The sequence below is a fragment of the Coregonus clupeaformis genome, chromosome 26, assembly GCF_020615455.1.
Source record: "Coregonus clupeaformis isolate EN_2021a chromosome 26, ASM2061545v1, whole genome shotgun sequence".
Classification (NCBI taxonomy): domain Eukaryota; kingdom Metazoa; phylum Chordata; class Actinopteri; order Salmoniformes; family Salmonidae; genus Coregonus; species Coregonus clupeaformis.
In genome coordinates, this window is record NC_059217.1 from 47,501,398 (window position 1) to 47,514,480 (window position 13,083).

Here is a 13,083-nt window from a genome sequence, read left to right on the forward strand (position 1 = left end):
GACAAGCCACCGGGGTCTGACAACTTGGATAGAAAATTACTGAGGATAATGTCTGACGATATTGCCACTCCTATTTACCATATCTTCAATTTAAGCCTACTAGAAAGTGTGTGCCCTCAGGCCTGGAGGGAAGCAAAAGTAATTCCGCTACCTAAGAATAGTAAAGCCCCCTTTACTGGCTCAAATAGCCGACCAATCAGCTTGTTACCAACCCTTAGTAAACTTCTGGAAAATATTGTGTTTGACCAGATAAAATGCTATTTTACTGTAAACAAATTGACAACAGACTTTCAGCACAGACTTTCAGCATGCTAGGGAAGGACATTCAACAAGCACAGCACTTACACAAATGACTGATGATTGGCTGAGAGAAATTGATGATAAAAAGATTGTGGGGGCTGTTTTGTTAGACTTCAGTGCGGCTTTTGACATTATCGATCATAGTCTGTTGCTGGAAAAACCTATGTGTTATGGCTTTACACCCCCTGCTATATTGTGGATAAAGAGTTACCTGTCTAACAGAACAGAGAGGGTGTTCTTTAATGGAAGCCTCTCAAACATAATGCATTGATTATGCAAGAATGGGCTGCCATCAGTCAGGATGTGGCCCAGAAGTTAATTGACAGCATGCCAGGGCGGATTGCAGAGGTCTTGAAAAAGAAGGGTCAACACTGCAAATATTGACTCTTTGCATAAACTTAATGTAATTGTCAATAAAATCCTTTGACACTTATAGAATGCTTGTAATTATACTTCAGTATACCATGGTAACATCGGACAAAAATATCTAAAAACACTGAAGCAGCAAACTTTGTGAAGACCAACACTTGTGTCATTCTCAAAACTTTTGACCACGACTGTAGAATCAGGAATTCCCCAGGGCAGCTGTCTAGGCCCCTTACTTTTTTCAATCTTTACTAATGACCTGCCACTGGCTTTGAGTAAAGCCAGTGTGTCTATGTATGCGGATGACTCAACACTATACACATCAGCTACCACAGCGACTGAAATGACAGCAACACTTAACAAAGAGCTGCAGTTAGTTTCAGAATGGGTGGCAATGAATAAGTTAGTCCTAAATATTTCAAAAACTAAAAGCATTGTATTTGGGACAAATAATTCAGTAAACCCTAAACCTCAACTAAATATTGTAGTGGAAATTGAGCAAGTTGAGGTGACTAAACTGCATGGAGTAACCCTGGATTGTAAACTGTCATGGTCAAAACATGTTGATACAACAGTAGCTAGGATGGGGAGGAGTTTGTCTATAGTAAAGCGCTGCTCTGCATTCTTAACAGCACTATCAACAAGGCAGGTCCTACAGGCCCTAGTTTTGTCGCACCTGGACTACTGTCCAGTCGTGTGGTCAGGTGTCACAAAGAGGGACCTCAGAAAATTACAAAGGCTCAGAACAGGGCAGCACGGCTGGCCCTTGGATGTACACAGAGAACTAACATTAATAATATGCATGTAAATCTCTCATGGCTCAAAGTGGAGGAGAGATTGACCTCATCCCTACTTGTCTTGGTAAGAAGTGTTGACATGCTGAACGTACCAGGCTGTCTGTTTAAACTACTAGCACACAGCTCGGACACCCATGCATACACCAAAAGACATGCCACCAGAGGTCTCTTCACTGTCCCCAAGTCCAGAACAGACTATGAGAGGCGCACAGTACTACATAGAGCCATGACTACATGGAACTCTATTCCACATCAGGTAACTGATGCAAGCAGTAGAATCAGATTTAAAAAACAGATAGAAATACACCTTGTGGAACAGCGGGGACTGTGAAGAGACACACACAGGCACAGACTCACATACACATGATAAGACACTCCCTCTACACACACGTACACATGGATGTTGTATTGTAAATATGTGATAGTGGAGTAGTGGTCTGAGGGAACACACTTAATGTATTGGGTAAAGTGTTATGAAATGTAATATTTTAAATTGTATATAACTGCCTTAATGTTGCTGGACCCCAGGAAGAGTAGCTGCTGCCTTGGCAGGAACTAATGGGGATCCATAATAAACCCCAGGAAGAGTAGCTGCTACCTTGGCAGGAACTAATGGGGATCCATAATAAACCCCAGGAAGAGTAGCTGCTACCTTGGCAGGAACTAATGGGGATCCATAATAAACCCCCAGGAAGAGTAGCTGCTACCTTGGCAGGAACTAATGGGGATCCATAATAAACCCCCAGGAAGAGTAGCTGCTGCCTTGGCAGGAACTAATGGGGATCCATAACAAACCCCAGGAAGAGTAGCTGCTGCCTTGGCAGGAACTAATGGGGATCCATAATAAACCCCAGGAAGAGTAGCTGCTGCCTTGGCAGGAACTAATGGGGGTCCTCAATAAATACAAATACAAACACAAATTCTCATATCAGGTCAATACTGCACTGACCTGCTGAGGGTGACAGCTGCTCATATCAGGACAATACTGCATTGACCTGTTGAGGGTGACAGGTTCTCATATCAGGTCAATACTGCATTGACCTGTTGAGGGTGACAGGTTCTCATATCAGGTCAATACTGCCATCTACTGGTCATTAAAGGTAAAACGTGTCTACTGCACCATGAATGGCATTTAAACAAGAGGGAATCAATCAAATGAAAATCATTTGTAATGCATCAAAGTAATGCCATTGTAATTTGTATTGGTTTAATGTGTCAACATTTACTGATCTTGAATTAATGTATTGATCTTGAATCGCATCGCAATGTCTGCATATGATTCTAAAATCCTCCAGCTGAGAAACGTGTTTTGTCATAAGGATCTCCGTCTACCAGCAGGAAAAACACATTTCTTCATTTGATCCTCGTCGGGTTTCGTAGGTTTGGTTGTCATGGCAACTAACTCAACAAACGCTAGCCTCCATGACCTAAATGGAGAGAGATTTTTGAGTGAGGAGCAAGTAAATAATTTAAGAGCTTACACTGTACATTTTGGTCACATGTAGAAGTGAGGCCGTCTTTATATCACTAAATATGCACGTAGAGTTGTGAATTTTTGTATTTGTACTCTTGAATATGTTACAGTGTATGAGACCTACTCTTTTTGCGGGAAAAGAGGGGGAAATGCGTCACGGGTAGATGTGTCCGAGCATAGAAGATGACATGCTAGCCATTAGCCTACCTAGAGTAAACAGAGTGTTTGGCATAACGTTTCAGTTATAAAAACAGAATTAACGCCTCATTTCTCTCATTGCCATATACACACTATGTCCCGATTGCCTAAGGGAAATATCTGGATACTGTCCTGTTTCCTCCATTTCCTCTCCTTCTCATTTTTACATTTAAGTCATTTAGCAGACGCTCTTATCCAGAGCGACTTACAGGAGCAATTAGGGTTAAGTGCCTTGCTCAAGGGCACGTCGACAGATTTTTCACCTAGTCGGCTCGGGGATTAGAACCAGCGACCTTTCGGTTACCGGCACAACGCTCTAAACCCCCCTCCCCCCCCCCTCCTCTGTAACTCTCTTCCTACTCCTCTCTGCCTCTTTATCTTTGCTGTCAACAGGTGAAACACAACACAGTACAGCCAGGTGTCTCTGGCTCAGTCCCTAATGGCACCCTATTCCTTATATAGTGCACTAGTTTTGACCAGAGCCCTGTTGGCCCAGTGTATCTGATCAAAAGTAACACACTATGTAGGGAATATGGTGGCATTTGGGACGCAGCCCCCGCTGTGAAAGCCGAGCCTCTCCCTGTCATGCCTTATGGATGAGTGACATTTGCGCCAATCAATTCACTGCGCTGCCGCAGCGACACACACAAGACGGGACAGGCGGCTTGTAACGTGAGAGGGAACTGAACTCAGCCACTTAACATCAGGCAGATGGGCAGATCCACAAGGCCCAGCAGAACACACATGGGGTTCAAAGATTGGGTTCAAGATTGATTGTCTATCGGACAATTTAAAAGTAAATGCTGCATACAGCTCACACTTCTCACATCGCTCATTCAACAGCCAACCACGCTCGAAAGTAAAACTACAGTATTTCTGTGCGATAGGAGCGTGACATCATAGCCTATTTCATCTCAGAGCCTATACCAAGGCAGGATAGGAGCGTGACATCATAGCCTATTTCATCTCCGAGCCTATACCAAGGCAGGAGATAGAAACACAATCACTGATAAACAAAACATTGAACAACAATTGTTCTTCTGCATAGAAGTGTGGGCTATGCCACGTGAGTGTGTTCAAACAGCAAAACAGTAACCTACTGTTTTGGAGAGAATATCATCCTGCTATCTCTCATGGTATCACTGTCATGGTATCACTGTAAAAGGCTTTGCCATCCGTCTGTGCGTTCAGGAGGCACTATTGGCCTGTCAAAAGTAGTGTGCTATATAGAGAATAGGGTGCCATTTGGGACCCGGCCTATATCCCTACCTCCTGGCTGCAGTACCACAGGACACAGCCTATATCCCTACCTCCTGGCTGCAGTACCACAGGACCCAGCCTATATCCCTACCTCCTGGCTGCAGTGCCACAGGACAGGACCCAGCCTATATCCCTACCTCCTGGCTGCAGTACCACAGGACAGGACACAGCCTATATCCCTACCTCCTGGCTGCAGTACCACAGGACAGGACCCAGCCTATATCCCTACCTCCTGGCTGCAGTACCACAGGACAGGACACAGCCTATATCCCTACCTCCTGGCTGCAGTACCACAGGACAGGACACAGCCTATATCCCTACCTCCTGGCTGCAGTACCACAGGACAGGACCCAGCCTATATCCCTACCTCCTGGCTGCAGTACCACAGGACAGGACACCGCCTATATCCCTACCTCCTGGCTGCAGTGCCACAGGACAGGACCCAGCCTATATCCCTACCTCCTGGCTGCAGTACCACAGGACACGGCCTATATCCCTACCTCCTGGCTGCAGTACCACAGGACACCTTTGGATACGGAAATGCTGCTGTGTGTGTCCCATGCAGATCCCATGCAGATTATGCCATATGTCACCACTTCCACCAGCAACACAGTCCTATCTAAGTGATGTCACCACTTCCACCAGCAACACAGTCCTATCTAAGTGATGTCACCACTCAGCACCAGCAACACAGTCCTATCAAAGTGATGTCACCACTTCCACCAGCAACACAGTCCTATCTAAGTGATGTCACCACTCACCACCAGAGACACAGTCCTATCAAAGTGATGTCACCACTCACCACCAGAAACACAGTCCTATTAAAGTGATGTCACCACTCACCACCAGAAACACAGTCCTATCAAAGTGATGTCACCACTCAGCACCAGCAACACAGTCCTATCAAAGTGATGTCACCACTTCCACCAGCAACACAGTCCTATCTAAGTGATGTCACCACTCACCACCAGAAACACAGTCCTATTAAAGTGATGTCACCACTCACCACCAGAAACACAGTCCTATTAAAGTGATGTCACCACTCAGCACCAGCAACACAGTCCTATCAAAGTGATGTCACCACTTCCACCAGCAACACAGTCCTATCTAAGTGATGTCACCACTCACCACCAGAAACACAGTCCTATTAAAGTGATGTCACCACTCACCACCAGAAACACAGTCCTATTAAAGTGATGTCACCACTCACCACCAGAAACACAGTCCTATCAAAGTGATGTCACCACTCAGCACCAGCAACACAGTCCTATCAAAGTGATGTCACCACTTCCACCAGCAACACAGTCCTATCTAAGTGATGTCACCACTCACCACCAGAAACACAGTCCTATTAAAGTGATGTCACCACTCACCACCAGAAACACAGTCCTATTAAAGTGATGTCACCACTCACCACCAGAAACACAGTCCTATTAAAGTGATGTCACCACTCACCACCAGAAACACAGTCCTATTAAAGTGATGTCACCACTCACCACCAGAAACACAGTCCTATTAAAGTGATGTCACCACTCAGCACCAGCAACACAGTCCTATCAAAGTGATGTCACCACTTCCACCAGCAACACAGTCCTATCAAAGTGATGTCACCACTTCCACCAGCAACACAGTCCTATCAAAGTGATGTCACCACTTCCACCAGAAATACAGTCCTATCAAAGTGATGTCACCACTCACCACCAGAAACACAGTCCTATCAAAGTGATGTCACCACTCACCACCAGAAATACCGTCCTATCAAAATGTCCATCTCTCAAACTGATTACCCTTCCATGCTGACAGGGTCTGGGCTCGTATTCAGAGTAGGAGTGTTGATCTAGGATCAGTTTTGTTTTTTATATCACAATGAATAACATGATATGGACAGGGGGTGTGGGCTGATCCTAGATCTGAGACGACCCCTGACGTGAACAGACTCTAAGTTGATACAGTCACCAGTCAGATGTTTAAAACCGGTAACAGCTCACACAACCAACAAGGAACAATATATAGGTCCTTATGAATAAAAAAAGGCACATCCATTAAACACACAGCAAACAACATTTTATATATAGAGAGAGAGACAGAGAGAGAGAAACAGAGAGAGACAGAGAGACAGAGAGAGAGAAACAGAGAGAGAGACAGAGAGAGAGAAACAGAGAGAGAGAAAGGGAGAGAGAGGGAGACAGAGAGAGGGAGAGAGAGACAGAGACAGCGAGAGAGAGAGAGACAGAGAGAGACAGAGAGAGAGAGAGAGACAGAGACAGAGAGACAGAGAGAGAGACAGAGACAGTGAGAGAGAGAGACAGAGAGAGAGACAGAGAGAGAGAGATAGAGAGACAGAGAGAGAGACAGAGAGAGAGACAGAGAGAGAGAGACAGAGAGAGCGAGAGAGAGAGACAGAGAGAGACAGAGACAGCGAGAGAGAGAGACAGAGAGAGAGACAGAGAGAGAGAGACAGAGACAGAGACAGCGAGAGAGAGAGACAGAGAGAGAGACAGAGAGAGAGACAGAGAGAGAGAGACAGAGATAGCGAGAGAGAGAGACAGAGAGAGACAGAGACAGCGAGAGAGAGAGACAGAGAGAGAGACAGAGAGAGAGAGACAGAGACAGAGACAGCGAGAGAGAGAGAGACAGAGAGAGAGACAGAGAGAGACAGAGAGAGAGAGACAGAGACAGAGAGAGAGAGAGACAGAGAGAGAGAGAGAGAGAGAGACAGAGAGAGAGAGAGAGAGAAACAAGAGCAGGAAGAGAAAGCTAGCAGATATCTCCATCAGAACATTTCCGCCTACAGACACACCTGAGCTACATTACAGTTAGCCATGTTACCTGGTGAAGACATGTCTATCCAGTACAAAAAAAGAGTTAGCCGTGTTACCTGGTGAAGACATGTCTTTCCAGTACAAAAAAAGAGTTAGCCGTGTTACCTGGTGAAGACATGTCTTTCCAGTACAAAAAAAGAGTTAGCCATGTTACCTGGTGAAGACATGTCTATCCTGTAAAAACCGTCAAAATCGAGATACTTCAGATAGTCTGTGTGTCGTCCGAATCCCCGGGCAGGTAGGTCTTAGTGTATCCGAGCCCCCTATCTCTCTACCCCTCCGTCCCTCCCTGATGGATGGTTTTGGCAGGTCTGTGCCCCCTATCTCTCTACCCCTCCGTCCCTCCGTCCCTCCCTGATGGATGGTTTTGCATAGAGCTTGTCTCCTGCTCTACACCACAATAATGATTGGGAGGTTTTTGCATGTGAGAGGAAAGTGATAATCACAGGAGAGAGGACTTCCTCTTCGCCTCTACCCTATAGCTAGGACAAAACCTCAGATATATTGGACTAACAGCTTGATCAACACCACGCTATACTGTGGATTCAACAAGCATACTCTATGAAGTAGCATATCCTATACATTCAATATACAGCTCTGAATCTACCTTATAGGTTCATTAAACAGCTCTGCCTCTACCTTATAGGTTCTTTAAACAGCTCTGCCTCTACCTTGTAGGTTCATTAAACAGCTCTGCCTCTACCTTGTAGGTTCATTAAACAGCTTTGCCTCTACCTTGTAGGTTCATTAAACAGCTTTGCCTCTACCTTATAGGTTAATTAAACAGCTCTGCCTCTACCTTATAGGTTCATTAAACAGCTCTGCCTCTACCTTATGGGTTCATTAAACAGCTCTGCCTCTACCTTATAGGTTCATTAAACAGCTCTGCCTCTACCTTATAGGTTCATTAAACAGCTCTGCCTCTACCTTATTAGGTTCATTAAACAGCTCTGCCTCTACCTTGTAGGTTCATTAAACAGCTCTGCCTCTACCTTATAGGTTCATTAAACAGCTTCGCCTCTACCTTATAGGTTCATTAAACAGCTTTGCCTCTACCTTATAGGTTCATTAAACAGCTTCGCCTCTACCTTGTAGGTTCATTAAACAGCTTCGCCTTTACCGTATAGATTTTTACAAACCCAGTCTCTCTGAATATCACACATGCATACAGTACTGTCCCCTGGCCATCCGGCTGGCCTCCCTACAGAGAGAAGGCACCTCTAACAGTGACCATCTGCTACACGATCTCACTCACGATCTCACTCACTCACTCACTCACTCACCACCCAACGAACCAAATTACTGTTAGAAAATAGCGTCACTCTATATATCCTTCCTCTTCATCAACAGTTCCATAGGACACCATCACTGAACTCTGTAGTAACGTAAGAAGCATACAGAAGCATATGGGTAGCGCGAGATACCTTCAAACTGAACAAATGCTGTTACCATTCTTTCTTTTGTTTAGGGCATCGAACACAATATCACCAATTATTTGTGAGTGATTCTGTCCAAAGTCCCCCCCCAAAAAAAAGACATGAACATTTACACCTTATACCAACGAAACTTATAACGGTATACCAACAAGAAATCACTGAATGGGTGTACAGGTTGTTATTTTAGGGACCAGGGTTACTGGGCTGTTCAATGGCCCTCTATACCAGACAGGCTAAAAGGTTGGAATCATTTCAAAATACGTGACCTGGGCTTGATTGAGCTTGCCTGGTGTTACTAAAGTGCAAACCCCACCCACCTGACACTCCAGGTAGGCTAAACTATAAGCTCAAAGTTTTTTTTTGAAAGATTTCAAATAGTATTTGAACCCAGGTCTGGTTGGAAGGTGATGCCGGAGGGGACCAGTGAGCTCACAACTAAGGCAGGCTGGGAAGGGGTGGGGCCCGAGACAGATGGACAGACAGACAGATGGGATAGACCAGCGCACCCCTCTCTCTCTCTCTCTCTCTCTCTCTCTCTCTCTCTCTCTCTCTCTCTCTCTCTCTCTCTCTCTCTCTCTCTCTCTCTCTCTCTCTCTCTCTCTCTCTCTCTCTCTCTCTCTCTCTCTCTCTCTCTCTCTCTCTCTCTCTCTCTCTCTCTCTCTCTCTCTCTCTCTCTCTCTCTCTCTCTCTCTCTCTCTCTCTCTCTCTCTCTCTCTCTCTCTCTCTCTCTCTCTCTCTCTCTCTCTCTCTCTCTCTCTCTCTCTCTCTCTCTCTCTCTCTCTCTCTCTCTCTCTCTCTCTCTCTCTCTCTCTCTCTCTCTCTCTCTCACTCTCACTCTTCAATGCCTCTTTTATCCAACATGGCTGCAAGACATGAATGTGACTCCACACCCTGTCCCAACCACAGTCTAATAACAACCACACCCAGACCAGACCAGAGCATGAACCCTGCCTGCTAAGGTAACAGTCAGTGTATATTTAGGCACACACACACTGATACATGCAAACACACGCACACACACGCCTCCACACAAATGCGTACAGTACATAGCATCCCACACCCTTTAACCCTATCCTCAACCAGATGGTAGAGCATGTTTTGACAATGGATTTAGAAGTGGATATGAAATAAATCTTCACTTGAACCTGATTGGTCAACTCCCCCAGCACTCCTGCATCAATTTTGCGTAATTTGTAGCCTTTTGGGTTGCTGCAGTTCAGTGTTGTGGCCCACTCAGAGGGCTGTAAGAAACCTCAAAATCAGTCACCAAAGATATGGGATAAAAGGCAGGAACTAAGTAGGTGAGGGGTTAATATTGCACCATTCCTGCTAGTAGAGACGTTTGTAGAGTAGGAATATGAAAATAAATAGTTAAAATGCAAAAAAAGACTAAAAATAATGATTTTTGTAAAAATGTCAGTAGAAAGTACGGTGGTCAAAGAATAGGGTACATCAATTTTTTATAAAACATACTTATTTTGGTGAAAAATATTATTGAATTGCTGACACCACACTATATTAGGTAACATAAATTGGTTAAACCAAATTTCATGACCCCTGGGGTCAATTAAGCAATATTCAGACTAAAGGTTGCCTATAAAAAATGCTTATAACAGTAATTAAAAACTGCACTTTGTCATATGACCAGAAGTATGTGGACACCTGCTAGTCGAACATCTCATTCCAAAATCATGGGCATTAATATGGAGTTGGTCCCCCCTTTGCTGCTATAACAGCCTCCACTCTTCTGGGAAGGCTTTCCACTAGATGTTGGAACATTGCTGCGGGGACTTGCTTCCATTCGGCCACAAGAGCATTAGTGAGGTCGGGCACTGATGTTGGGCGATTAGGCCTGGCACACAGTCAGCGTTCCAATTCATCCCAAAGGTGTTCGATGGGGTTGAGGTCAGGGCTCTGTGCAGGTCAGTCAAGTTCTTCCACACCGATCTCAACAAACCATTTCTGTATGGACCTCGCTTTGTGCACGTGGGCATTGTCATGCTGAAACGGGAAAGGGCCTTCCCCAAACTGTGTCCCCAAAGTTGTATTTATATTTGTATTTATTATGGATCCCCATTAGCCAAGGCAGCAGCTACTCTTCCTGGGGTCCAGCAAAATTAAGGCAGTTATACATTTTAAAAACATTACAATACATTCATAACAGATTTCACAACATATTAAGTGTGTGCCCTCAGGCCTCTACTCTACTACCACATATCTATAACACAAAATCCATGTGTATATGTGTGTATAGTGCGTATGTTATCGTGTGTTTGTATGCATGTGCCTATGTTTGTGTTGCTTCACAGTCCCCACTGTTCCATAAGGTGTATTTGTATCTCTTTTTTAAATCAAATTTTACTGCTGGCATGAGTTACTTGATGTGGAATAGAGTTCCATGTAGTCATGGCTCTATGTAGTACTGTGCGCCTCCCATAGTCTGTTCTTGACTTGGGGACTGTGAAGAGACCTCTGGTGGCATGTCTTGTGGGGTATGCATGGGTGTCCGAGCTGTGTGCCAGAAGTTTAAAGAGACAGCTCGGTGTATTCAACATTTCAATACCTCTCACAAATACAAGTAGTGATGAAGTCAATCTCTCCTCCACTTTGAGCAAGGAGAGATTGACATGCATATTATTAATGTTAGCTCTCTGTGTACATCCAATGGCCAGCCGTGCTGCCCTGTTCTGAGCCAATTGCAATATTCCTAAGTCCCTCTTTGTGGCACCTGACCACATGACTGAACACATGACTGAACAGTAGTCCAGGTGCGACAAAACTAGGGCCTGTAGGACCTGCCTTGTTGATAGTGCTGTTAAGAAGGCAGAGCAGCGCTTTACTATAGACAAACTTCTCCCCATCCTAGCTACTGTTGTATCAACATGTTTTGACCATGACAGTTTACAATCCAGGGTTACTTCAAGCAGTTTAGTCACCTCAACTTGCTCAATTTCTACATTATTCATTACAAGATTTAGTTGAGGTTTAGGGTTGAGTGAATGATTTGTCCCAAATACAAAGCTTTTAGTTTTTGAAATATTTATAACTTATTCCTTGCCACCCATTCTGAAACTAACTGCAGCTCTTTGTTAAGTGTTGCTGTCATTTCAGTCGCTGTAGTAGCTGACGTGTATAGTGTTGAGTCATACGCATACGTAGACACACTGGCTTTACTCAAAAGAATATGTCAGAATTTGTGGGTTTTTGTTTGTCCACCTGCCTCTTGAGGATCGACCACAAGTTGAGGATCGACCACTTTTTTAAGGTCTGGGGAGTTTCCTGGCCATGGACCCAAAATGTCGATGTTTTGTTTCCCGAGCCACTTAGTTATCACGTTTGCCTTATGGCTAGGTGCTCCATTATGCTGGAAAAGGCATTGTTCGTCACCTAACTGTTCTTGGATGGTTGGGAGAAGTTGCTCTCTGAGGATGTGTTGGTACCATTCTTAATTCATGGCTGTGTTCTTCGGCAAAATTGTGAGTGAGCCCACTCCCTTGGTAGAATTAGATTAGTACAATTGCAAGCCACTGGGATTGCATTATACAGTTGAAGTCGGAAGTTTACATACACTTAGGTTGGAGTCATTAAAACTCATTTTTCAACCACTCCACAAATTTCTTGTTAACAAACTATAGTTTTGGCAAGTCGGTTAGGACATCTACTTTGTGCATGACACAAGTCATTTTTCCAACAATTGTTTACAGACAGATTATTTCACTTATAATTCACTGTAGCACAATTCCTGTGGGTCAGAAGTTTACATACACTAAGTTGACTTTGCCTTTAAACAGCTTGGAAAATTCCAGAAAATGATGTCATGGCTTTAGAAGCTTCTGATAGGCTAATTGACATCATTTGAGTCATTTGGAGGTGTACCTGTGGATGTATTTCAAGGCCTACCTTCAAATTCAGTGCCTCTTTGCTTGACATCATGGGAATATCAAAACAAATCAGCCAAAAATTGTAGACCTCCACAGTCTGGTTCATCCTTGGGAGCAATTTCCAAATGCCTGAAGGTACCTTGTTCATCTGTACAAACAATAGTATGCAAGTATAAACACCATGGGACCACGCAGCCTTCATACCGCTCAAGAAGGAGATGCGTTCAGTCTCCTAGAGATGAACGTACTTTGGTGCGAAAAGTGCAAATCAGTCCCAGAACAACAGCAAAGAACCTTGTGAAGATGCTGGAGGAAACAGGTACAAAAGTATCTATATCCACAGTAAAACGAGTCCTATATCGACATAACCTGAAAGGCCGCTCAGCAAGGAAGAAGCCACTGCTCCAAAACCGCCATAAAAAAGCCAGACTACGGTTTGCAACTCTACATGGGGACAAACATCGTACTTTTTGGAGAAATGTCCTCTGGTCTGATGAAACAAAAATAGAACTGTTTGGCCATAATGACCATCGTTATGTTTGGAAGAAA

The 13,083-nt window shown here is 44.4% G+C and overlaps 1 protein-coding gene across 4 annotated transcripts in view; it reads right to left on the minus strand.

Moving 5' to 3' along the window:
* The window catches only part of LOC121540767 (epidermal growth factor receptor kinase substrate 8-like protein 2), a 114,263-nt gene that overhangs the window by 54,963 nt on the left and 46,217 nt on the right, over positions 1 to 13,083 (minus strand). The window contains exon 1 of one of the 4 annotated variants that reach the window (XM_041849850.2): positions 7,372 to 7,507. The exons of the other annotated variants lie outside the window; for them this stretch is intronic. Coding sequence (XP_041705784.1) covers positions 7,372 to 7,384 — 13 coding nt within the window. The 5' untranslated portion in view covers positions 7,385 to 7,507. Of the gene's footprint in view, positions 1 to 7,371; positions 7,508 to 13,083 lie in introns of those variants that run through there. 4 annotated transcript variants of the gene reach the window in all.